The following is a 26,714-nucleotide window of genomic DNA, read 5'->3' as shown; positions in this document are numbered from 1 at the left end:
AAATTTACCCTTTTAACCAGGTCTTTATTTTATTTTTATATAAAATTTTAATTAATATATTTTTACATATTTTTTTCACCAAAATTGTGAATGTGTTATAATATAAAATTTAAATTCTTAATTAAAATGGTATCATTAGTTAACCAAGCATTAATATATTGGAAAATGCAAATAAGCGAAAATTATAAAAACAAAAGTAATGTACTGGGTTTATATGGATAATATTTTTTAATTAAAATGAAGATTCATTTTCGAAAAGATAAAAGTACCATGAAAACTCTTATATTAAGAGTGATATTATATTTTGCCCCCTTTCACTCAAATAATGAATAAATTAGTCATTGTACGTTTGATTTAAACATTATAAGCACTCAAATTTTCAAAATAAGATTGTTTATATTTTTAATTCTTTATTAATAATTATTATTTTTACAAATAATTTTTTTAATCCAATGTAACGCACGAAATATTTAATTTAACTTTTTCATCTCGATCTCATTGTAGAAATTTGTTTAATTTTATGTTTGATGAATAATATTAAATTTGTAATAGATGAGATAAACCTTATTAAAAATAAAAACGTAATTAATATGATATTTTATTATAATAGAATTGAAGAATTTCGGAATAAAGCAATAAAAGGAAGGAGATATTATTGGGAAAAAAAAAGGGTAAACTATTAAAACAATCATTTTTGTTAACCTCAACTTATATTTTAGTCATTTATATTTGAAATGTTATGTTTTAACTACTTAGTTACCGTGTTGTAACATATTAGTCACTGAGTCGTTAATTTATGTTAATAGTGTAATCGTAAGCTGACGTGACATGTTAAATCATTATTTTAAAAAAATTAGGTTAATTTATACAATCGATTCCCATATTTTTTGTTTAGAGCAAATTTTTTTCCTTTTATGTTTTTTTAACTTTTTTCTATTCTTTTCTGTATTCCTCCCTTCTGTATTTTCTTTTAACGTAGTTTTTCTATGTTTCCCATTTATTAAATTACTTTTTTGAACAATTTAATTTTTTCGAGTGATGCGAGCTTGTGAACTAATTTTAACAAATAAAAAACATAAAAAAAATTACGTTAAAAGAAAAGAAGAAGGGAGAGAAACAGAGGAAGAAACAAAAGAGAATGGGAAAAAAAAGGAAAGTTAAAAGAACATAAAAAAAATTAAATTGTTCAAAATGAAAAAAAATAGGGACCAATTGTAAAATTTAACTTAAAATTTTTATTTGAAATGATGATTTAATATGCCACATCAGCTTACCGTTACACAGTAAATGGAAATTAACGACTTAGTGACTAAAATGTTACAATACGATAATATAAATGACTAAAATATAACATTTCAAATACAAAAGACTAAAATATAATCTAAAGTAAACAAAAATGACTATTTTTTAATTTAGATAAAAAAAAAGCACATAAATTCTTACCTCTATAACGCGTCATGATATCAACACCTTTTTCCTTCCATAAAAACGTGATCTTTGGATATTTTCAAGCACTTTTAATTTTTCCCCTAATCGCCGTTATATTAACTCTCTCTCATTAGTTTCTTAAAAAGCTAATTGCTTTTAACTCTTTCTTTCATTATATTTTTTATTCGTCTCTCTCAAGAGACAAAGGACGGGGGGAAATGGCATCCGGGCACTCCACCGGCGGCCCAGATTTTTACGCCGGAATAGAAGGCAGATCCGTGGCCAGCAACCAAACCACTGCACCTTATAGGACCCGAATCCCTGGAATCTTCATGGACCCGGCGTCTCAGATCGTAAACCGAGCCGTACCCAACCTCGTCGGCAAGCGAACGCTGGCGGACTTCCAAAAGCAACAACTCCACTACAATCATCCAGTCCGCAATGATCTACTTTATCTCCGTTCTGTTAAGCCCAGGACTACTTACCAGCACAGTTCTACCATTTCTCCCATGGATTTCTCCTCCAACTTGTCGCCGGACGTTATGGGTAATTTCTCGTCTCCTTCTTCTTGCATATCCCAGCGGTATTACGGACTACCGCTTTTACAACATCCAAGGCCGCAGCAGGCCATGAACCCTGGGTTTTCAAGCGTTCAGCAAATGAGCCCAATTCAGATGCGGGTGGTCCATCCTCAAGACCCGGAGAGGAAGATGATGAATCGGCTTCAAGAGCTGGAGAAACAACTGTTGGACGACGAGAACGACGACGAAGGAGATGCGGTCTCGGTGATTAGCAATACAAAGAGCGAGTGGTCGGAAACCATACAAAACTTGATCAGTTCCGGCAGCCCTATCCAGCCGGTTGCCCCATCTTCAACTTCTTCAACTACTTCATCGTCTTCGTCCACGACATCGGTGGTTTCTCCAGCTCCGACTTCTTCAAAACAGACAATAATGGAGGCTGCATCAGCTATTGCCGAGGGAAAAACTGACGTTGCTAATGAGATCCTGACCCGATTAGCTCAAGACAGCAACGCTAAAGGGAATTCAGAGCAGAGGTTCGTGGCTTGCATGTTGTTGGCTCTTAAATCGCGGATAAACTCAGTAGAAAATCCGCCGCCGGTGGCTGAGTTGTTCAGCAAGGAACACGCTGCCGCCACTCAGTTGCTTTATGACCTGTCTCCTTGTTTTAAGCTTGGTTTCTTGGCTGCTAATCTGGCTATCCTGGATGCCACTCGGGATCAACCAAGCTGTAATAAGCTACATATTATAGATTTTGATATTGGGAAAGGAAGGCAGTACATTAATCTTCTCCACGCGCTATCGGAGCGCGGGAGCGGGAAGCCAGCGCTGGTGAAAATAACAGCTATTGCAGATAATGGTGGGGATGAGAGGGTGAAGATGGTTGAGGATAAGTTGAGTGAAATCGCTGAGCGATTTGGAGTTTGTATGAAATTTAACGTGGTAGCGAGTCCTAAACTCAGCGATCTAAGTCGGGAGTCCCTGGGTTGCGAACCAGACGAGCCATTGGCTATTAATTTTGCGTTCAATCTTTACCGAATGCCCGACGAGAGCGTGTCGGTGGAGAATCAGAGAGACGAGCTTCTCCGTCGTGTGAAAGGATTGGCACCGAGCGTGGTGACATTGGTCGAACATGAAATGAACACCAACACGGCGCCGTTCCCGTCGCGGGTGGGAGAAGCGTCCGCATATTACGGGGCGTTATTTGACTCGATTGAGACGAGCGTGCCGAGGGAGAAGTCAGAACGAGTGATGGTGGAGGAAGGGTTGTGCCGCAAGATTGCCAACTCAGTGTCGTGTGAGGGGAGAGAGCGCGTGGAAAGATGCGAGGTTTTTGGGAAGTGGAGGGCCCGGATGAGCATGGCGGGGTTCGAGTTAAAGCCACTGAGTGAGAGCGTGGCAGAGTCGATGCGTGCTAGACTGAATTCGGGTAACCGGGTTAACCCGGGATTCACCGTGAAAGAAGAAAATGGAGGGGTTTGCTTTGGTTGGATGGGCCGAACTCTTACCGTCGCATCTGCTTGGCGTTAACGTCATTTTATTTTATATTTTTAACGTTTTCCATTGAAAAAACTATTATGACCAAAATTAAGCCTCACTATTTCATACATAATTTTTTAAAATTTTGATTGTAGACTTAAAAGCTTTATTACTAAAATGAATAAAAGTGTAATTAATTCAAATATAAATTCTTGGTTTAATGAATAATGATTTCTATGACTGTTTATGTGGTTTTTCATATAAAATATTTTGTGTGTCATAATGAAAAGGACAGGTAAAAGCTGTCACTCGTTTATTTGTAACCAGATATTCATGCACATCAAATCAGGTCAACATATAATTCATTTACCCTAAACTATTCAAATACTATCTTTCATTTCAAATATTATATTTTTGTGTTATCATATTTTAGTCACATAGCGTTATTTACTGTTAACGGTGTTAAATCACCATTTCAAATAAATATTCTAAGTTAAATTATATTTTTTATTTGTTAAAATTAGTCCTTACACTTTTATTTTTTTGAACAATTTAGTTTTTCCTTCTTATTTCTTTATTTTCCTTTTCTTCTTCTCATTTATTTTTCTTTCTCATATTCTTCATTACAGAAACATAATCTTTGCCAACCAAATAAACCAAGTGCTTATTTTTTTTCACATGATTATTAAATTGAATTTCACTCAAAATCGAATATCAATCATTCTTAATCAAATCTCGATTTGAATATAATCTAATTTTGAAACTAAAATTGGATCTAACTAATCAATATAAAAAACCATATTCTTAATCAAATCTAAACATAAATTGAAATCTTTATATTCAAAACAAAACTTTCCGTTTCTAACCTTTTTCAGAATCATGTAGATTATTCCTTTCATTTTTTTATTTTCTGATGAATAAAATTAAGCAAACGATAAAATTGATCTAAACTTTTTTAGATATTCCCAAGCAAGCTTGATTGGAAGTTGAGCATGGATGAACCGAAGAGAGAAAGGGAGCATGGAACCAAACTGGTTTGGCTAAAGCTGAGGGTAAGTTTCGTATGGTGATCGTTTTAGTCATTGAGAATGTAGAACTCATTTGAAGAATCCATGAAACAACATAGTTTCAGGAGTGCGAGAATGTTGTAGGTAAGATAGATAAGGTGGTTGTGGGGGTTGGTTAAGAGGTTAAGGGAATGGGCTCGGAAACTTTGTTGAGGGTGGACTACCATAAGTCACGACTGGCGAGGACTTCAAGTGAGGCGAGCTAGTGGGCTAGGTCATTGAGAACTCTAAATTGGTTCATTAAAGAGATGATGGATGATGATGGTTTGTACTTGTGGGGTGAGAATATGCGAAATAAGTTTTATTTTTGTTTCATCTTTCGCATTTTCTTTTTTCATAAACATAAATAAAGTTTTAACAAATGAAAAATATAGAAAAACTACATTAAGAGATATGGAGAAGGGAGGAAAACAGAGGGAGAAGCAGAAGAGAATGAAAAATAAAGAAAAAGATTAAATTGCTCAAAACGAAAAAAATATGAGAACTAATTGTATAATTTAACTTAAAATTTTTGTTTGAAATGATGATTTAACGTGCCACGTCAGCTTATCGTTACACCGTTAACGGCTCAGTGACTAAAATGTTACAACAAGTTAACTTAAGTAACTAAGATATAACATTTCAAACATAAGTGACTAAAATATAACTCGAGATAAACAAAAGTGACAATTTTAATAGTTTAATGTATGTAACAGAAAACAAAAGTAAAATGATTTTTTGATCAAAACCTAAAATATCCTTCCATTAGTGTTTTTATGATTAGTTGTTGATGGGTGGGAGTTTTACATTGCTAATTTGGATTTATTAACACCTAAAAAACTTATTAAAAACTAAATTTGTCATCTATTTCATTGGAATTTTAGGTAATTACATGACACATAAAATAATATTAAATTTAAAAGTTCAAAATAAATTAAATATTTTTAAATATGAATTATTAAAAAAATATAGTTCAAAAGATTGCAAAGAAAAAATAGTTAAAACTTTTGTTAAACACTTATTTCACATTAATTTAAACCCTATCATCTTGATCTCCAGCTTAATATGGCATAAAATAAAAAAAATACAAAGAAAAATAAGAGGATGTGAGTGTGAGCATGCTAAAGAGTGGTCATCCTCTTATTTAAATATTACAAAGGGAATATAGGTAATTTTAAGTATTGTATAAAATAATTTTATAAAAAATAAGGGATTACTTTGTCTAAACGAGATAATATCAAGTAAAACTTTAAATTTTGTCACACTGGTGGACTTAAATAATCTTTTAAGATATAAATATTAGTATGCTATGATTATCATGTATTGCAACAAAATTTGTAACATGTATGTATTTATAGTAAATCAATTTTGTGGGTGCTTTTTCTTCTAAAAATTGTAAAATAAGTATATATATTTTTATTTATAGAGTAGATAATATAGAAAAGAATTCGGGATTTTTACTAAAATATTATAAAAAATAAAAAAAAATACCAAAATATTATAAACTTTTTTATTTACCAAAATAATACAAAAAAAACACAACAGTGGAAAATTGGATGCCAGAGGTGACACCAAAGGTGCTTTTCCCAGAGGCAGCACCACTTGTGTTATAAACCCGGGATCCGTCCAACTGAAGGATAAAAATAAGAATAAGAAGAAGAAGAGAAAGAGAAGGTGCTGCCAGAAAAGGAGAGAAAGAAGAGAGAAAAAAAGGTTTTTTTTTTAAATAATTGATTATCTTGTTGTTATGTTTTTTTGTATAATTTTTATTATTTTTTGTTGTTAGTTTAGTTATTATTGTTAGTTATTAAGATTAATAAAAACTCAAATTAATAGTTTTAGTTAGTATTATTATTAGTTTTTAGGGTTTAGATGTTACTTAGATTTTTTTTGAGATTTTGTTTATTTTTTGACAGATTGAATATTGAAGATGGATGATAAGTTTTTTTGTATGCGTTTATTTTGATGGAGTCATCTTGACAACAAGTGTTGGATGTATATTTGAATGTCGGCAACAAATAGCAATGAGATTTAATAGAAATGTCTCGTTGGATGAAATGAAGGCAATGATTAATGCAAAAATTCTTAAACGTTGTGGGAGAAGGATATCAAAAATTTTCTACAAGTTTTCAATTTTGACAAATCCGGTCAAATTCAGCGAAATGGAACTTGTAGATGACGAAGACGTGGAGACAATGGTCGCTCTTTATTGTGGGAATATGAGTGACAAGAATGCACCGATTCACTTATTTGTTGAATTAGCCGGTATGGAGCAAATTGAAGATGTCAATGCATCTGGTGAAGAACATGGAGCTTAAGAACCATGGATGGTGGCTCCAATATCATACGTTGATAGTGAATCGACTATGGGTGGGATCGGTATCAATCTGAATATTACACCCGATATTGATATGGTTGGTGGTGAATAAGAAGGTGGTAGTGATCATTGGGATGAAGATGTCGATAGCGACGGTGATCCCAATGTGGATGATGTACCTAATGATATCGACGATGAAAATGTCAACAACGATAGAAACATTAACGCTTCTTCGGTCGGGGACCAGATGCGACGTATTTTGATGCACAATAGTCTTGAGTCACACATGTCACTCGTAGACCTCAACGCAACATATGTAGCTGAGTTCTCGAAGTACCCCCAAATAGTTCATTCTCACCGGCTGGCCGTAAATTCTGATCATGAGGAGTTATTCATAGGCCAGAGATTCGAAAGTAAAGAAGAGTGCGTATTTGCTATTAAACGGTATAGCATGAACATATCAGTGGATTATAAAGTCGTAGTGTCTACTCCGACAATATATACTGGGGAGTGTTAGAAGGCAGCGGAAGGCTATAATTGGCGGGTACGAGCTGCATTCATGAAAAGTTCGTAGATGTGGGAGATACGAAAATTTGTTGGTCCTCATACATGCACATCAACACGTATGACAGAAGATCATGGAAAACTTGATTCGAAAACTATTTGTACGTGTATCATGCCAATGGTAAAGGACATGTCGACCATTAAAGTTTCGGTACTGATTGTCGAAATGCAAGCACGATTCCAGTATCGAGTATCATATCGAAAGGCATGGATAGCTAAACATATGGCAATGAAGCAATTGTATGGGGATTACGATTCGTCATATAATGAGCTACAATGATGGATAGCTGCTATGTGGGAGTACGTACCGGGGACTGTGATTGAGTTACAGACAATGCCTTATTACGACCTGGACGACTAGTTACAACCGGAAAAAAGGATTTTCCATCGGATGTTCTGGACGTTTGATCCATATGTGCGGGCATTTCCCTACTGCAAGCCATTTGTGTAGGTAGATGGGACCTAGCTATATGGAAAATATACACAAATCCTACTTCTTGCGGTTGCTGAAGACGATAATAGAAACGTGCTCCCGATAGCATTTGCCATCGTAGATAAAGAGAACTTCGAGTCTTGAGAATTCTTCCTCACTAACCTGCGGAGGTATGTTATTAGCAACGATAACATTTGCATCATCTCTGATAGAGGGAAAGGTTTAATTGAAGCAATTAGGCGTTCCGGTGTGCCATGGAGATCCGTTTACTGCATCCGTCACATTGCGGCTAACTTCCATAAAGATTATAAGAATGCAGACTGGAAGAGACAAGTCGTGGCAATGGGTAAATGATAACCTTATATTTTCAATATAAGTTGTAATGTTTTATGTTATCGAGTTACTAGAACTTATTTTTTCTTAATACGTATGCAGCGTACGAGTTAGAGCCACATATTTTCCGCCAAAGAATGATTCGACTTAAGAGTGACATGGAGGGGCAAACAAACACATCTTTCCGACAATGGTTGGGCACAATGGAGCCGTGACAATTCAAAGTTTTAACGAGGGCTTTCGTTATGGCCAAATGACCACAAACTTAGTGGAGGGGATCAGTGCTGTGTTGTTGAAAACACGTCATCTTCCGATTGCACCTGTCTTTTCTGCTACATTCTACAGGTTGGCTACCTTGATGCCAGGAATGGGTCAGCAACAAGTCGACCAGATAGAGGCGGGACACGTGTTTGTCAAACATGTCAAGGATGCAATGGTTGCAAACTGTCGGATGGCGAGGTCAATGAATATAGAAATATATTCACGACGACTGGAAACATTTTGAGTTACTGAGACCATCAGTCGTCTAACTGGTATACCAACTAGGTCCTATGGAGTTGATCTCTGGAATAGACGGTGCGAGTGCAGGAGGTTCGAAACACTTCATTATCCATGTGTGCATGTCGTGGCAGCGTGTGCTAAAGTGAACCTTAATGTTGAACAATATGTCGATGATGTGTACACGCTCGAGCGTACATTGTGTGTCTGGGAAAATGAGTTCCCCGTCCTGCCTGACCTATCTACGTAGGAGGTGCCTCCGACGACTTTCGAGCTTCTCCCAGACAAAGGGCTACGCAGGAATCCAAGAGTTCGTCTGCAATCAAGCAGAATCCGTAATGAAATGGACATTAGGGAGAAATCCGACGGTAAGCATTATGGATTATGCATGATAAGTGGTAATAGTCAGAATAAATGCCCTCAGCAAAACATTCATGTTGGACAGTCGTCCGGATCGGGTCGGAATTGACCTAATGCTGTCAAATTGTTATGTGTAATGTTATAAAAAGTATAATTTATTTGAAATAATTAAAATTATTCAGCTTATGCTTATGCTTAAATTGTATCCAAATTAAGTTATAAAATAGTTTATGGCATTTGGAATTATTAAAATTATATAAAAAATGGAGCCATTTAACCTTAAATTCAGCTTTAATATAATGCAAAATTAGAATAATAAAATCTATACAAAAAAGTTCCGTAGTAAGCATACCTAAAATTAGAATAATTAAATTTATACAAAAAGTACAAACTTTGTAATGTATAAAAAAGTGCAATAAACCCCTAAAATTGATGGTTCGATGGTGTAGTCATAGGGGTATACCTATTCGGAGGTCGACAGTCACGTTCTAGATGTTCGCGACGACCAACATCATCATTTGGCGCCGCTGGGGGTGTAGTAAACATAGAGAAAAAATCATTTGCCACAGGTGGCTTGTTCGGCATTGATGAACTTGATGCTGCAGAGGGAGTCCCATGATGCTACGGATATGGGCCGGGCGTGCCGTACTGCGGCGGGTAGGATTCAAAGAGTTCAAACTTGTATGCATATTCGCCCTCGGAGAAGCTCGGAATATAATCACTGCCCCCCAAATCCGGATAATAGCTATGTGAATCCACATGTGAATGTAATTGTTCGGGATCTGGCTGGGGCTCTGGCTGGGGTTCTGGCTCGGGACTTGTTTCGGATCATGATATGCCACAGGCTCCGCCTCTATCGGGCCCACTGGGTACAGTCCCCCAGGTCGCTGCATGTGCGGGGGGGACTACTGTTGACTGGCCTCCAAGTATATATGGCTTTCCACAACTATAGTACCATTGTATGTACTCCAATGATGGTTGCAAATCGGAACCCATAACCATCTGAGGTCTTCGACGCATCCGATCATTTCACAGCGCAACAAATTTTCGGTGCTTAACCCCTTAATCCAACTGCGATTTTCCTCTCTTATTCATTCCGTGAATCGCCCCCACCTCGCATGGCGGATCCGGGATATATTGGATGCCCCCACTTGACTACATTGAAATTTATAATTGGTGCGTTAGTGCACCATATGTTAGAATGAACGTATGTAGACGAGGGTACCACATCTGTAATTTCTGGCCTACGGTATAACATCCATATAAATTGCATGATTAATAACATGGTTATAATTAGCAATAACGTGTGAGTAAGATATAAAAAGTAAGATGTCACAAATTTTAGAATAGCTTACCCCTTTCCCGGCATGTTGTTCGATCATGAGTCGGTATATTGGGATAGTGTGCGACCTCCCGATACCCGGATAAAGACTCCACGTACAAAAACAAATATATATGGTTTAGGGTTGGTAACGTCAGTGAATATACCATGACTACAAATAATGACAAGTTATATTTTATCACCTGTTCACTAGTGGATAAACATACGGTTGGTGAGTAACCGATGCCAAAAATGGCATCCGATAGAGCGTCCAGGATTGCAGCCATGTCAGGCATCCGCCCATGTCTACAACAGAAGGCTTTGTCATCAGACAAAGCTCCCGATATAACACTGTTAGAACGGCGAAGGCCCAGCTATACGAGCGGACATTGGACAAATCAGCTAATAGGGGCAAGTACATCATATGCACCTTGTTGTTTTTTGCATCGGGCATCAGTACTCCCCCTAGGATATGCATGATGTACGCTCGAGCAGCACACATCAACTCGCCTTCAGTGGCATTCGCTGATAACTGTCCAAATTTGGCTTTCAGCCATGTAAATTTCAAGCTCGTAAAATTTGACTCTTCGTCCTCTGGCGAGTCTCCTAGAAGCTGATAACAAAGTGCAGCCGGATCAGTAAATGAAGATACTCCCGTTACGGGACTCCCGTGGGTTGGAAGCCCAAGCTGCATCGCAACATCCTCTAAGGTGACCGTGCACTCCTCACATGGAAAATGAAAAGTGTGGGTCTTTGAGCGCCACCGCTCCACTAGCGCGGACAATAAATCATACCGCAAGTCGAACGTCCGGATCAATGCTGTTGACCCAATTCGGCTTGCTCCAAGTACAACATCAATCGTGAATCCGAAGCTTTCTTTAAACCATTCACCCGACCCCTTATTACTCGGTACGTGTCCTGATAGTGTTAAGTTACAGAAAAAAAAATTAGGATAACATGATTTATTTCTATATATTACGTATATCCTTTTTAAATAGAACCCACGATTAACAAATAATAAATCATACCGCATTATTAGCCGCATCAGATATGTGTGTACCGAGATTAATCAATGAAGCCATTTCGATGCCTGCAAGTTCAAAAAAATTAGTAAAAAACCCTTATTTCGTCCATTTATTCGTACTATTTTCCCGAATTTTATTACTTTCAATAAAAATATATTATTTTCGTATTTTATTATTTTATATTATTTCAGTACATTTTGTTTGAAATATTTGTATTAATTATTTCTGAATTTTTAAAAATTTTAGTAAAAAACTCTTACTTCGGCCCTTTGTTCATATTTTTTTCTCCGCATTTTATTACTTTAAAAAATATCATATTTTCTAATTTTATATTATTTTAGAACATTATGTTTGAAATTTATCAATTTAGTGTGTTTTTAAATATACCATTTTTTCGGATTTTATTACTTTCGGTGAATATACAATTTCCGTTTTTTTTCTTTTCGTATTTTATGTTTTCTTAAACATATTTTTTTATCATTTTATTTTTAATGCTATTTTCCTAAAAAAACTAATTACAACACGCTAAATAAATTTCATAAAAAAAATTTCTAATCAACATAGAATGTACATAACATGGATTTTTTCATGCTAAATAAATTTCATAAAATATATATGCTAAATAAAATAATAAAACACATATAATGTACATAACATAATTTTTTTACACAAATATTACAAAAAATTAAATTAATACAAAAAAGATCACCTTTTTTTCTTTCTTTTTCCTTCCTTCCCTCTTCTTTCTTTTTTTTTTCTTCTCCTTCCTTTTCTTTCCTTCTTTTTCTTTCTTTCCTCTCCTCTCCTTTTCTTTCTTTTTCTTTCTTTCTTTCTTCTCCTTTCCCTCTCCTTCTCTTCCCCCCACCCACCAGCCGAATGGTCCCATTATAGGGGCAGTGCCGCCTGTGGCAGTGGCACCATCGGTGCCGCCTCTGCCACTGGCACAACTGGTGCCGCCTATGGCAGCCCCTCCATCAGTGTGCTGTCACGTCGTCGTAGCTTTTTTTTTCTGTTTTATTTTTTTTGTATTATTTTAGTAAATAAAAAATTTATAATATTTTGGTATTTTTTATTTTTATTTATAATATTTTGATAAAAATCCCAAAGAATTCCAACTTTAAACATCGTACGCATCATCTTTGGTTCAATAATTATTTTCTATTTTAGGTGCCAAAAAAGTATCCTCAAATAGCATATAGGAGCCACAATTCACAGATGAAGGCAACTTAAATTTCAGGCTTTGAAAATGGGTTTTTAAAATACCATGCTAATATTATATTTATGATTGTTTGAATTTTTTAAGAAATTTGTTAATTTCAAACTCAGCTAATTTACTTATATATATCTATTTCGTTTTTACAATTTATATAATAAATTAAATTTAAATTTATATTCTCAAAAAATAGCATAAAGAAATCTTTATTGAAGTATGAATTGAAGAGAGAGTTTAGAGGTGCAAAAGGGCATTGCCCCTTAAGTTTTCAAAACTCAAAAAAGAGAACTCACTCATAGTAAGATTTAAGCCAAAATAAATATGAAGACAACTCACATGGGAATCAAATTTGAGCAATTAGAAGGATAGAATCTCAAGGTTTGCCAACAATAAGGTGAAAAGGGAGGGTCAACTAGTGCCCTAACCTCCAAAAAAGAAAATTTATTGCTTTAGTCTCCCAAAATTTATAAAACCTTAAGTTAATATATAGTAAAATAATAATCTATCCCTAAAAGATGTTAAAATTTCAATTTAATCCTCTTGAGAGCTATCAAGATATAAATTAATACAAAATTATATTTTAACTTAATTTTAATGGTGCCTAAATTCTTTTTCTAAAATCACCCATGCGAACAATGTGAAAGTCTCGTTTGAGTTTTATTACCCCTAAGATTAATTTCCAAATATAATAAAATATATAAGTCTTTTGAAAAAAAATTATTGATTCTAAATCTTTATATATCTATGGCGGCTCCCCTAAAAATTATTTCTCACTTCACTCTTGGTCGGATGCCTTATTACTTGCTCTTTTATTTGAACATTAAATGTATAGAAAATGAGTGTTGATATGATATAAAAATATTTATTTAAAAAAATTCATATAAAAAAGATGATTTTTTAAATTCATGTTTTCTATTTATATATATTAAAAAAAAGTACAAAGAACAAAGACCACGTAAATGATACGCAAATGGAAGGAAAAGAAATACATAGAAGAGAAGGGATACTAATTCCTTTGGATAAGTAAGGTTTAAGATTGTGTGTAATTCGACTATACCCTTAGGAAAGGAAAAGAAAAGGAAAAACAAAAAAAGGAAAAGGAAAAGCCTAAAGGGGTTTAACAATGAGAGGAAGTCCGAATTTAGGCCTTAGGGAAAGCATAATAGAAGGTGAATGGCGATAATTAGGAGAGATTGAAAAGGAAAACCTCCTAAGCATAAGGGTTAATACAACTTTGTACTCCATCATTGTTAAATTCCTCCCAACACACATTCTCCCTCCAAATCCGAATGGCAAAAACCCCATCTTATGCTTGCATCCTCCGTATAGACTATCGTCCTTAAACCTCTCTGGTCGGAACTCATTCACGTCGCCTCCCCATATTGTAGGATCATGGTGCAAGGCAACTACGTCGATCCAGATGTTGGTTCCATTAGGGATAACAAGCTCATCCACCTTTATATCTTCTCTTGCTTGCCTTTGTGCATTTGGTGCTGGTGAGTAGAGTCTTAGCACCTCTTTCATCACCCACTCCATCTGCAAATGCAAGCCACACAAATGGTATCAATATCTATGCAAGCATTGACCCACGTGAAATTCGTTTCATACATACAAAAAGGCTATGCATATGAGGTTTTTGAAGTGTCAATTTAACTTTCTCGTTTGGTTTCTTCTTTGTTTTTGGTTTAGGGTGACGTCAAAATAATGAGTTGTTACTTTGGAGAGCATCAAAAGAGTTAGATCACATTGGTATATAAAATAAATCAACAAGGTACCTTCTTTAAGTGGGCAAATCGGGTAAAGTCGATCTCCTCATCTCCAATCACTTGTTTAATTTCCTCCCTCAATTGGTGTTGCCACTGGGGATGCAAGGACAAAAGCAGCAGGGTCCAAGTGAGAGCCAATGCAGTGGTTTCATGGCCACCGAAGAAGAAAGTCTTGCACTCATCAACAAGCTCCCTAGCGGTTAAGCTCTTCCCGGACCGGCCGTCGAGGTGGCTGCCTTCCATCAATAAACCCAGCAAGTCCTTCTGAGGGGATCCATCCCAAGACTGCTTACGAGCGTGGATGATGGATAAAAGGAGTTGGTCTATTTCGTGGCCCAGTTTTGTGGCTTCCAGGTTTTTCTTAGGGCAAATCCACTTGCTGAAAGGAACACCCACATAGCGGTTGGAGTTGAAAAGTGTGGTTTGCGCGGCTCTCAATTTCTCAAACACTTTATTGCCGTTTTGGTGGCTCAACCCGAAGCTTGTCCTTGCAATGATCTCCCCTGCCGTTGTTGTGATTTCTCTTTCAACATCGATTTCAGCTTGACCACAACCTATTAAGGTAGTCCACCTGTTTAGCATATTAGTGGCCGGTTCCACCATCAAGCTTGCCATGGCCTACATTATCATCAAGCATAAAATGAAGTTGAGTTAAGTGGATGGTACACCCAATAACCCTGGCTTTAGTCCAGTTGGAATGTTTGTTTGAAAGCCAAGAATAGCGTATTGGATTAGAGTAATAGTATGAGAGTGGTAAAAGGAGAGAGACCTTCAAGTTAGCTGGGGAGAATGCAGGAGTAATAACATGGCGATGACGAACCCAATCCTCTCCTTCAACCATCACCAATCCGCTTCTTCCGAACATAGCCTTTCTATCACGCCTAAACACACTGGGTTTGCCCCAGTTCTTACCCAGCACTCCCGATGACATTTTCTTAAGGAACTCTGGCTCAGCAATGTATAAAAATGGCTCAGTCCCCAGCCAGTAGATGAACACTTTTCCTGCAACCCAACCAGATATCAATATATAAAATCATTTAACAAACTAAGGGTATTCATTTTGTTTATATATATAAAAGATAGCGAAGATTGACCATGAGCCTTTTGCCACCGAGCAAAGTAAGGAAACACAGTGGAGTGTAGATCATGGGAAATAGCTGCAGAGGATCTAAGTGAGGAATCATTAACATAATTCTTAGTATTTTTCATGTCTGTAATATTTCCTAGAGGAAAACTAGGAGTTGGACCTTCAAACCCATTCTTCTTGATCTTGCGATAAGCTCGAATAGGAAGAATCCAGCAAGAGAACAACAATCTCAACAGCAAATAAACAAGAAAAGCCACCATGGCCATGCTCATAAAAGCTTGGGATAGCTTCAAAATCCCCATTTTTTTTTGGTTACAAAAGATCTCTATCGATCTCTAGCAGGCTAGCTCAACTTAAGAATAAACGTATGATTTTGATGTTCAACGAAGCGAATGAAGTGGGTATTTATAGAAGAAAACGGAGTTCCAGAATGTCGGAGTTTTGACTATTTGCTCCACCCGTTGGTCAGTTTGTATGCTTTCAAAGTCTTGGATCTTTTTCAAGCTTTTCTTTAAAAAAAAAAAATGCTATTTTGTATCTATCCTGTCTTTTCCTGCAAATGAATAATATACCTAAATATATTTATAAAAAATAGAATTGTTCTTATTCCAACTCTAAACTTAATACAAAGATAATAAATTGTTATTAAGTTGTAAAAATATGTATTAAATACAAATTGGTTTCGCCGACCAGCGTGATTAATTGTCTTTGTCAAATATAGGTCACTGTTGGTGTTTTCGCCCTTATGCGGTTTAAACATACACGGTCCGATATATTCAGATTCTGCCCAATCACTTCCCTCCACCCAGGATCCTTTGACTCATCTGCATCTGCCTTCCACACTGTTGTTGACTTTTACATATGCCATTAACTTCATTTTAACTCTTAGAATTCTTCATAGTAACATTTAATATAAATAAAATAAAAATAAGGTCTAATTGTTCAATGAGTGATGTGAGCATGAATCGTGGAGCGTTAGTATCCACCATGGGATTAAAATATATTATATACCCTTTCTTATTACAAAGTCTGGACAGTGGACAAGTGGAACTTCTCTTTTGGATGCTTTAATGAATATTATAATACTGGGATTTTATTCATGATTTACGTTTGATGTTTAAGCCTTTGACCGACGAGGGTTTCCACGAATGAGAAAAGTCAAAGCCCTGTGATGAAATTGAAAACATAAAATATATTTATTTATGGATAATTGGGAAATAAAGGATCTTTATTCATAAAACGATAATTAGGAAATAAATGTCACTTTATTATAAATATTTATTTATAAGCTATGTGCAAATAAAATGGTATCAAAGTTATCACTTTATGAATTAAAAAGATGAAATAAAAATAACATAAAAAGGCAAATATGCTCATGGAATTTGCTAATAAAATATAAATATTTATTTATTTACAACAACCTCGTATAGATAATTATATATATTTAAATTTTATAGAATTACTTCATCACACTTTAATGAAATTCTAAAAAATTTCACAAATATATTAGGAAAAAGTTATTAAATTAGTGACTAAATATTACTTTATTCATAAAAAACTATAAAGGATGATATATTAATATTTTATATGATTATAACATTTAAACACAAACATTTCTAATTATTAAATAATAATTAAGCACGAGTTAAGAAAACTTTCTTTTGTATTAGTGTTTAATACGAAATATTTTTGTATACGATTATAACGTTTTTCGTCGGTTGACGGCGACTACTTACTCCATTTAGTACAACTTTGATAATTGACACTTGTATTACGTGGCTGATTTGGCCAGTACACACAGGCATAGATATTTGCCACAAACTTTAAAAAGAAATTGATCTTCTTTTCTTCCCATACCACCTCCTCTTTCAAAATCGCAGACCAGACTGTGAATGAGAAGAAAATAGAGGAGCCGGATTTTTAGCAGGTTTCGAAACAATGATTTCAGAATTAGGGGATTTGAACAATGGCTTTGCTTACATTTTCCGATAGGGTTTCAACTCCAGTTTTTGCATTTTCTTTGGTCTCACGAGTCCTAATTTAATTAGGAAATATTTTTCAAGAGAATAACAAATTTTTTAAAAAAATGATTTTATATTTTTATACAAATAATTTAAGAAAAAATATTTGGTATATTATCAATGAAGTTTTTAAACTCCGTTAATAGGGTTACGGGGTTGACAAATATCCTATAGAGATCAGATATTTAAAGAAAAGAGATGCATGTCAAATTTTTAAGTTGTTTGTGGAATTAAAAAAAATACTCTACCACCATTGTACCAATACTCCCCCATGGTTTAAACTCAAGAAAAAATTTAAAAGAATTTTACAAATGATGTGACTTGAACTTAAGTTGCAAAAACTTTAAAAAATATAACGTTTATACAAAATATATATATAAAAAATAAAATTGATTAAGTTGAAAGTTATAATGTTTAGGTTAAAATCCGATTATGAATATTTATATTTTAGAAATTTTTACAAAAATATAAAATGGTAAAAATACTCTCATATAAATATTTATTATTTTATAAAAATATAAATTTTGATAAATCTATTCAACTAAATAAAACTAATTACATTTATAATCTCCGTTGGCTTGATATTTTAGTTAAAAAATTTTAGAATATTTGAACAGCAAAGAAAAATGCCCTTTCTCTTAACAAAAATAACATATACATGTCATAATGCTGCATGTTGTCACGTACAATATCCACATTTATAAATTGAACTTTCTTTTATGATTTTAAAATTTCATGGTCTTATTTATGATAAATAAATGAGTAATTGTATACAAATTTAATAATCAAAATAAAAGAGATGCCAAACTAGAATATGTAACATAATTTTGTATATTTCTTAATTTTTTTTAATGTGATTGTTATGTTCCATGTTTTTTTTTCCTCAACGTTATGTTTGAAGTTTTATTCTTGTAAATTTTGCAAGTCAAAATTGGAAAAAAAATGTCTAATTACTTATTTGATGTAAAAAGTTTCTACAATTAAATATTTATTATAAAAAGATAACATCCTTGATTTAATCAAATCAATTCATTTATTAAAAAAAATTCAAAAATTCATGTTATTATAACCATTGCTTTTTAAAATATCAGTATACATAAAATTATGGAATATGCAAAAATTATGTGTGTATTGTTGAATTCTCGTACGCATAATATATGAGTAAATTAAAATAAAGTTTTGATTAAGCGGTAAATTTAAAATTTTTTTAGATGTAATTGGTATGGGTTCAAAATTTATCATATGCATATTTTCAATTGGCTTTTAAGTTAAAAAAAACTAAAACACTCTCAAATATGAAAGGATATTTTTGTATTTTTCTAACCCAATTAATGCAGATATTATTATATTTTGTTTAGAGAAAGAGAGAAATCATTTTTCATGCATGTAGAACAAATTGAAAAAAAGAGTTTTGTTGGAGTCAAATATGAAAATATTGAATTATTAGAAGTCAAAAGAAGAATAAAAGGAAAATACAAATGCCCATCAAATGTGGCTAAGTTCCAAAATGAGGGAGAGCAAAACGGTAGATTTAGTAATATTTTTAGTGAGAAAGTAGAAAGATAGGAATTATAGAAGAGGAGCTAGGCGCAGCTCCAGTGCATCACCTTAATGACTCCCTCCAGTATTCATACAAGCAATGCTCAGCATCTGTACGTGGATATATATGAAAGTTTAGGAGGCTTAACCAACATAATTTTGGTTTACTGCGCTGTTAGTTAAACAGTTGAACTAACTCTTGAGTTTGAAAACCACTTATTTTGTAGTTTTAAACATAAAGATTTCAAAGTTTTCGTCTAAGTTCCTCAAGTCTTGAAATTCATACCAACATGGCTTTCCCTTTTCTTTTTCTTGATATAAACGTGTTTGGGGGATGTTGTCAAACAATTTCCCATATCTTAATACAAAACCTGCTTCACTTTCATTCAAAGGTTTTAAGAAGACATACCAATATGTGTTTCCACCTATCTTCATCTGTCTATTTAATTAAACCTTTAAAAAACAAACTAAATGCCTTTCAATTAGTTCAATGACTATTTTGTAATTTTTTAAAATTAAATGATCAAAATATAAATTTTCTAATAATTTAATGACCTTGAGTATATTTAATCCTTTATTATGTTAAACGACTCGCATAAAATTGTGCTACTTGATTGTGAATCCCATTATTTTGAAGGTATTTATGTCTTTTTATTTTTATTTTTTGATAAATCTAAAAATTACATGCATATAAATGAAAATCATAACATTTGACTAACAAATGATTGGCTGCAATGATAAGATACATTGTACTCTTAAGGAAAGGACTCAATTTCAATCCTTGAAGATAATATTGTTGGGAGGGCCGGGCAACTACGAACCCTGTATGTAGATTGTAAAATGGAAATGAAGTATATTTTATATTAATGTTATGAAATAATATTTGGTATATTTTATATTAAGTCGAGCTGGTATAGTAAAATATTACAAAAATAAATATTTAAAAAAAGGGGCACATGACAATTTTTAAAATTACTTGTATAAAAAAAAATACTACTAACATACCAAGCAGTAACCCATTATATTTAAAAAAAAAACTTATTAAGTATTAAATAAAACTACGTTACTTCACTTTTTTAATAATGGAATACATTTCCAAAGATAAATAAAACTACGTTACTTCACTTTTTTTAATAGTGTCATTAATAATAAAATACATTTCCAAACATAAAAAAAAACATTGTAGGTATTAAATAAAATTACGTTACTCCACCATTTTTTATTAATGTGATTAATAATAGAATACATTTCCAAACATAAAAAAAAAAAAAACTTTTTAGGTATTAAATAAAATTACGTTACTTTACCTTTTTTTTCTTAACAGTGTCATTAATAATAGAATACATTTCCAAACATACAAAAAACTAATTTTTATGTTACTTCACTTTTTTTTAAATAGTGTCATTAATAATGAAATACATTTCCAAACATAAAAAAAACTTTTTAGTTATTAAATAAAACTACGTTACTTCACTTTTTTTAATAGTGTCATTAATAATAAAATACGTTTCCAAACATAAAAAAAACTTGTTAGGTATTAAATAAAACTACTTTACCTCTTTTTAATAGTGCTATTAATAATGAAAAAAAAATCTTATTTTAATACCTTCAAAATTCGTATGTTGGTCGAATTGTTAAAAGTTTAATTTTTTTAATCCATTTTACGGTCTTGGCATTCGTAATGTTGCATCTAAAATTTAAACATGTGTTTGAGTTAAAAACAAGTGAGATTATTAATAATGAAAAGATGGAAGTCGGGAGACGAGTATGTAGTTTGGTTCGACCACTAAAACCTGCCAGAAAATGTTGCAAAGCCGACTCCGGAAGCCATGGCTTTTGAAGCAATAAAAATACTAGCTCTCCATTGTATAGTTATTGCAGCAAGCCTAACCTAACTACAAATGAAGGGATTGTTAGTGCATTTCACCTACTCAGACAATTGCGGCATTCCACATCTATGTTATGATGCCTTTTCACTTAATTTCGCGTTACAAAATCGGGTGGTGGTGATGGTCAACTAATGCAACTGCAACTAACTGCAACCATGCTATCAAATCCTTGCTTTCAACATTTATCTTATTTTAAAACCCAACTATTCCGGTGGCCGGTGGCGCCAACTTCCTGGGATCTTTTTTTTACTTGTTTTGGTTCAATGAATAAACGCTGTACAAGTGTGAAAGACATCAGTGACTTTCCCTCTCCCTTACGCGGCTCCCTTCCCATATCCCATGTCCATGTTTTATTGCAAGAAAGCACCACGTGTTTTTCTAGGGATGCAATTGGTCCCACCCCAGCTCAAACTAAACAACATTAGTGTGTTAGTGTGTTACGCATATTCTACGAATCCATGTTTTACTAAATTTAATTTAGTTTAGTTTGAAGTAAATTTGTTTAGTAAAACATAAGCCATATTTCAGTCTCCATCTTGAATGATGAAATTTTGTGACATTGATTCGTAGAATATGCGGAACACACTAATGTTGTTCATCGTAGCTTCATTGTTTTATGAATTTCTTAATTTTAACCTAAACACGAATCATTCAATTTTCCCTTGCAATCGTATTGCTGATATGAAATTGATGTACCGTTAAGCACCGAAATGGGCTTTCCATTTTTAAGATTTTGTTTACTTCCTCTTTTATAAATTACCCTCATTCAAACACAAAAATATTCTCTCTTTTTTTTTTTTTAAATATCAAATTTTCTTATCATGGTTGGAATCAATACAAATTTTTATTATTTTATTTATTATATAGGTTTTTCAATTTAAAAAAGAAAGAAAGTTAATTTACGTTGTAAGTGATTTTTGTTAGAAGATAAAGAGTAGTTAATTTACGTTGCAAGTGATTTTTGTTAAAAGATAAAAAGGAAGGTTAAGGAAAGAGTCAAAGTCCTTAAAAGATTTGGTTGGAGTGCAAATTTACCCTTCATTTTATAACTCCCACCAGATTAAACTAAGAATGGTTCATGTACAGTACAGGGCAATTATTGTTGAACCCAACATATATAACTTTAGCCGCATTTTGTTCTATTACCTTTTTTATTTTGTTTTGAGAGTTTTGCTCGTATCTACTCTTTTTTTTATAATATTTAAAGTTGTTTATATCCTTTCATCAATATTTAAATGAAAGGATAACTCGTTTTTGTTTCAACGCATTTGAATTTACGTCTTCTTACACTAACAATAATACCAATTCCAATCGTACTAAGACTCAATTGATATCTTAGCCAATTATCTTAAATTTTCAATAATATAAATATTATTCTAGTATGTTAATCACATTTTTTTTATATAATTTTATCAACTTTATCCTAAAGAATACCAATCACATTTTTTCAGCAATAAAAAAGAATCACAAAACATGGAAATATCCAAAACAACTTCTTTTCCCTCCGACCCTTATCCTAAAGCTTTTATATATATGTGGCATTACCATCTATCGATTAAATACTTATGATCAATGTACAATTATCCATGTATATCTCATTCATACAAAATTTAAGATGATTTTTAGCTTCATCAATTTTATTATTCATATTTTTTTAATCAGTACTAAAAAAATACTTTTCCGCTTTTATTTACCATTTATAACATCATTAAATTTAATTACATATATCACCATAGGAGTGACAATATGTTGGATATTTAAATTTTTATATCCAAATTAAATATTATTATATTTCAGTAATTCGAATAAAAAAATTAATTTTCAATTATTTTCTCTAGATATCCAACCTCGTAAGAGTTCACTAAAAGTCTTATTATATTATAAGCATTTTGTAATATCTGAATCCGCATTAGTTATCCAAATATATAATACAGAATTCAATAATAAATTAATATATATATATTTGTATTCTTGAATATTATTTAAAAGTTGTAATATTCAAATTTGAAAAAAATAAAAAGAAAACCGAATATTCACAAACATCCCAATATACAATAGGTGCCTTTTATTTATATTTAAAAAGAAGAAATGGAGATATAGATGACGAGTATTTAGTCCACGTTTTTCATTTCCCTTAGATGTACCAAAGTGGTATGAATTTGGAGGTGATATAGAGTGCATCTATGTAGCTATAATCCTCATATGATGCCCTATACCTAACAATAATGATTATCACCCCTTCCTCAGTCTTCATCTTGCATCCTCAAGTTGAAAAAAAAATTAACTTTCAATAAGTTACGTCTAATATATAAGATTGGGAATTGTAAAATGTAGATTTTATGAATTGATATAAAATGTTGGGACTTCAACTTACAGACTTCACTTGGGATAACAAATTTTGAGAAATAATTGCAGTGAGTTTTGGTTCATCTGATATTAGAAAGATTTACTTGATCTTGAGGAGTGTTTAATGGTACTTATCCTCCTTTTTACTTGGTACCAAAAGTTGTAATTTCGAAGCTAATAAGATTGGAAATTTTATTGCCAATTGACAGAATAATTGTTTTAATCTTTTTTAGTAGAAAATTTACAAATTTAGAAAAAAGAAAGTAGTTTGTTTGAAACAGGACTAAGTAAAGCGGGTCTTCACAATGTATTTATAATTAATTTGACCTTCCTTAACAACAAGGGTCTATAGCTCAGTGGTAGAGCATTTGACTGCAGATCAAGAGGTCACCGGTTCGAACCCGGTTGGGCCCTTACAAGTAATGTTTAAGGTGGTAACTTTTTTCGTTTATTCTTTGGTTCAAATTGGTGCTAATGAATTCAATGGAAAAATAAATGTGATGAGAGTTATGAAAATTCTGTTGAGTTACTATAACAGCGTTCTTCCTGTTATTATTAAAATTTAATTCCTAATCTTGCAATGTCTTCTGACATCAAGTATTAATGACATATGTATTATTTTAAGTTTCATTTTAATCGCATATCTCCATTATGTTTTGGTTTGTTTTCATCTGTATTAATATTTTTATTAATCATAAAATAATGTTATTTAACCTAATTAATTCTTTTAAAACTTCTATTTACATATATACATTTTTATACTTATGTAATTAAAGTATATTTGCATGTTATTAAAAACTAGAATTAGATTATAAATATATGTATTTTGTGTGTATATAAAATTTAAAAATATTAATATTGATATGTATGAATATAATAATAAAAAAACTGAGTATATTTATCAATATAATATTGATAATCATAAGTCCAAGTCTTACGTTGGTAATTAAACCAAGTCAATGCTGGTTTTTTGTGAATTGCATTACTTATAAGACAAAATTGAAATTGAGATTTAGTGACTAATTTGTATTTGTAGGTTAAAAAACAGTAACAATGAATTTAAACTAAAGAGCATATCAACTCCACTTTGAAGCTCAATTTGACTAGAGAAAATAGATATAGATATATAAAAGAGAGTTTAAAACTGAGAAGAATCATCATGCTTTTAGTACTGAAATTCATCTTCATCAAAATGAAAGAAATGACAATAGTAGTTATTACTGTATTTCTTTTATATGACTACATTTACATATTCTCTAAATTTTGTTTTCATAAAGTTTATTAAGCTATATTATGATATGGTGTTGACATTTTAGATTAATCTTAAGGAAGCAATAAGGTGATTGAAAATATGAGATGATATTATCATCTTTTGTGGTAGAGATAGAAGAACAAGTAAAGGTGCTATTAAATGTATAGGAGGAGAAATTGGAAATGAAGTAAACTCACCCATTGAGTTTAGAATTATAAATGATGAACAATAATACAATTAGCTACCGTCAAGAATTTATCGATTAAGTAACTAAAAATAATAAATTATTGTAACGATAATGATCAAATTACAATTTTTTTTATTTAGATGACTACAATAAAAGCAGCAAAAAAATTGAGTGTAATTAGTCTTTGGAAGCTAGTGAAAAGTAATAATAATGGGTTCACTTCACTTCTCATTGAGATGCTGCACCCCAATTACGGGTAAAAAATTCAGACCATATGCCCAACTTCTGGTTTTGAAAGCACAGCGTGATGAGTGATGGGGGCATTTCCGCGCCACTAATCGACTCCTTGACATGCAAAGCAAGGTCACCCTTGGTCGGTTCCCACCAATAACCACCATTTCTTCATGTCCTGTGTATCAAAAGTAGGGCTACTCTCCATTTCTAATTTGAAGTTGTAAATGTTTCTTTTCTTTCTCATATCGTTCCTGTGTATATATAAATAAATAAATTATTTTATTATCACTACCGGACCTAGCCCGCGAGGTAGGGGTCTTATTATGAAAACATAAGTTAAAATTGCCATAAATCTTTCAAAAAAATTTCACCTTTAAATATATTTCTAGAAATTTCAGCTCACATCATTACAAAATTTATGAATTTAGGCCAACATAGTCCAATTCAACCTAAATGTAACACATTTTTTTATTTAAATTTATTTATAAAATAAAACTTATTAATAGTCAAATCAATCTGAGCTGAGTTTGTGGAAAGAAACAAAATTAAACTAAAGTCTACTTATATTTTTTGTAGTGTGCGCAGAATTATGAGTTTATTGAAAACATTATGTTGTGACTTGTGATACTATACAGAACCCTTTCCTTCCCCATCACGCTCCATATCGAAACCCAACAATTCTTTCTTTCTTTTGGTCTTCTCTCCATTCGAAAACCATGGCTTCCAACTTTAGCTTCAAGGCCTTACCAGTCCTTGCTCTTGCACTGTTTGCCGCCTTCTGTCAAGCCACCCTAGGTTCTCAAATCAAGCACTTTAAATTAAAAACATGCAAAGTTGTAATATCAAGATGACAGCACTTTGACGAAACTGTATAATTTTGGTTGCAAGGGAAATATAACATGTGAACAACTTGACGAAGACACCTGCACCTACCCGGTATCATCGGCCGGCAAACACTGCGTGCTAGAGAAGCACGTCAAGAGGAGCGGCGAGGACGAATTCACATGCCGGACATCGGAGATCGAAGACGATAAGATCAACAACTGGATTGAGATCGACAAGTGTGTCAAAGCATGCAGGCTTGGCAGAAAATCCTTCGGCATCTTATCCGATTCCCTCCTTAAGTCTCGCTTCACCGAAATGCTTTGCTCCCCTCAGTGCTACAACAGCTGCCCCAACGTCGCCGACCTTTACTTCAACCTCGCCGCGGGAGAAAGTAACTTCTTTTAGCAGTACTAGAAGAGCATGCAAGAGCAATAATTAAATTAAATTTAAAAACTAATGCTTGTTATCTTGGCAGGTGTTTTCCTTCCGAAATAGTGTGAGGCACAAGGAGCAAATACACAAAGAGGACTGGCTGAGATCCGAAGCTCTGGTATTGTTGCACCAGGACCCGCCAGTGGTGTGAAGTTCTTGGGCGTTGCCCCAACAATGCCGCCACAATAATAAAGAAAGTTCCATTGGGTAGGGGCTAGGTTTTAGAAACCGGGCTCAAATGCATGAACCATCTTATTAAAATTTTGGAATGAGTCATGACCCATGAGCTTGGACCTCGGTGTTGGTGTGTGCAATCTATATATGATAAACTGCAACTTTTGCTAGAGATATGTATGGTATGAAGATGTGTGGTTTACCATACCCCACTTATTTATATGCTTAATGGGTATGAAAAATGAAACAATGTGAAATACAAATATTGACAGAGTCATTTGAACATTTATTTTAACTATTTCTAAATTTTGATGTTAGGTAAATTAAAATTTAAAAGATAAGATTATAGGATTTTAATGTGGGCGTTGGATTCAATAATTGGATTTATTAATTCCTTTTTTGACGCTTTTCTTTTTATTACACA

At 33.0% G+C, this 26,714-nt stretch overlaps 2 protein-coding genes, 1 non-coding gene and 1 pseudogene across 3 annotated transcripts; 3 read left to right on the top strand and 1 right to left on the bottom strand.

The window, feature by feature from the left end:
* The first annotated feature begins 1,334 nt into the window (after window positions 1-1,334).
* On the top strand, window positions 1,335-3,668 carry LOC107890741 (scarecrow-like protein 8). Its single transcript, XM_016815267.2, has one exon. It carries the CDS (start codon window positions 1,647-1,649, stop codon window positions 3,477-3,479), a length of 1,833 nt encoding a protein of 610 aa, XP_016670756.1. The 5' UTR covers window positions 1,335-1,646; the 3' UTR covers window positions 3,480-3,668.
* Window positions 3,669-13,421: 9,753 nt separating this feature from the next.
* LOC107890740 (cytokinin hydroxylase) lies at window positions 13,422-15,789 on the bottom strand. The gene is made up of 4 exons (XM_016815266.2): window positions 15,399-15,789; window positions 15,074-15,306; window positions 14,314-14,922; window positions 13,422-14,074 (listed from the first exon to the last, which is right to left on the bottom strand). The coding sequence occupies exons 1-4, from the start codon at window positions 15,691-15,693 to the stop codon at window positions 13,646-13,648; spliced, it is 1,566 nt and encodes a 521-aa protein (XP_016670755.1). The 5' UTR covers window positions 15,694-15,789; the 3' UTR covers window positions 13,422-13,645.
* Window positions 15,790-23,528: 7,739 nt separating this feature from the next.
* On the top strand, window positions 23,529-23,600 carry TRNAC-GCA (transfer RNA cysteine (anticodon GCA)). The gene has a single exon. It is a non-coding gene; the product is annotated as a tRNA-Cys (tRNA).
* Window positions 23,601-25,575: 1,975 nt separating this feature from the next.
* On the top strand, window positions 25,576-26,305 carry LOC107892465 (uncharacterized; annotated as a pseudogene).
* The last annotated feature ends 409 nt before the right edge of the window (window positions 26,306-26,714 follow it).

The sequence above is a fragment of the Gossypium hirsutum genome, chromosome D09, assembly GCF_007990345.1.
Source record: "Gossypium hirsutum isolate 1008001.06 chromosome D09, Gossypium_hirsutum_v2.1, whole genome shotgun sequence".
NCBI lineage: Eukaryota > Viridiplantae > Streptophyta > Magnoliopsida > Malvales > Malvaceae > Gossypium > Gossypium hirsutum.
This window is presented reverse-complemented; position numbering and strand designations above follow the sequence as displayed.

What these genes read in the sequence shown, in the direction of transcription:
- LOC107890741 (XM_016815267.2), top strand. Translation starts at nt 1,647, where the DNA reads ATGGCATCCGGGCACTCCACCGGCGGCCCAGATTTTTACGCCGGAATA.
- LOC107890740 (XM_016815266.2), bottom strand. Translation starts at nt 15,693, where the DNA reads ATGGGGATTTTGAAGCTATCCCAAGCTTTTATGAGCATGGCCATGGTG. An exon ending in TCGGTGGCAAAAGGCTCATG is followed by an intron (nt 15,307 to 15,398) that starts GTCAATCTTCGC and finishes GTTGGGTTGCAG; the next exon opens with GAAAAGTGTTCATCTACTGG. An exon ending in TCTCCCCAGCTAACTTGAAG is followed by an intron (nt 14,923 to 15,073) that starts GTCTCTCTCCTT and finishes ATGATAATGTAG; the next exon opens with GCCATGGCAAGCTTGATGGT.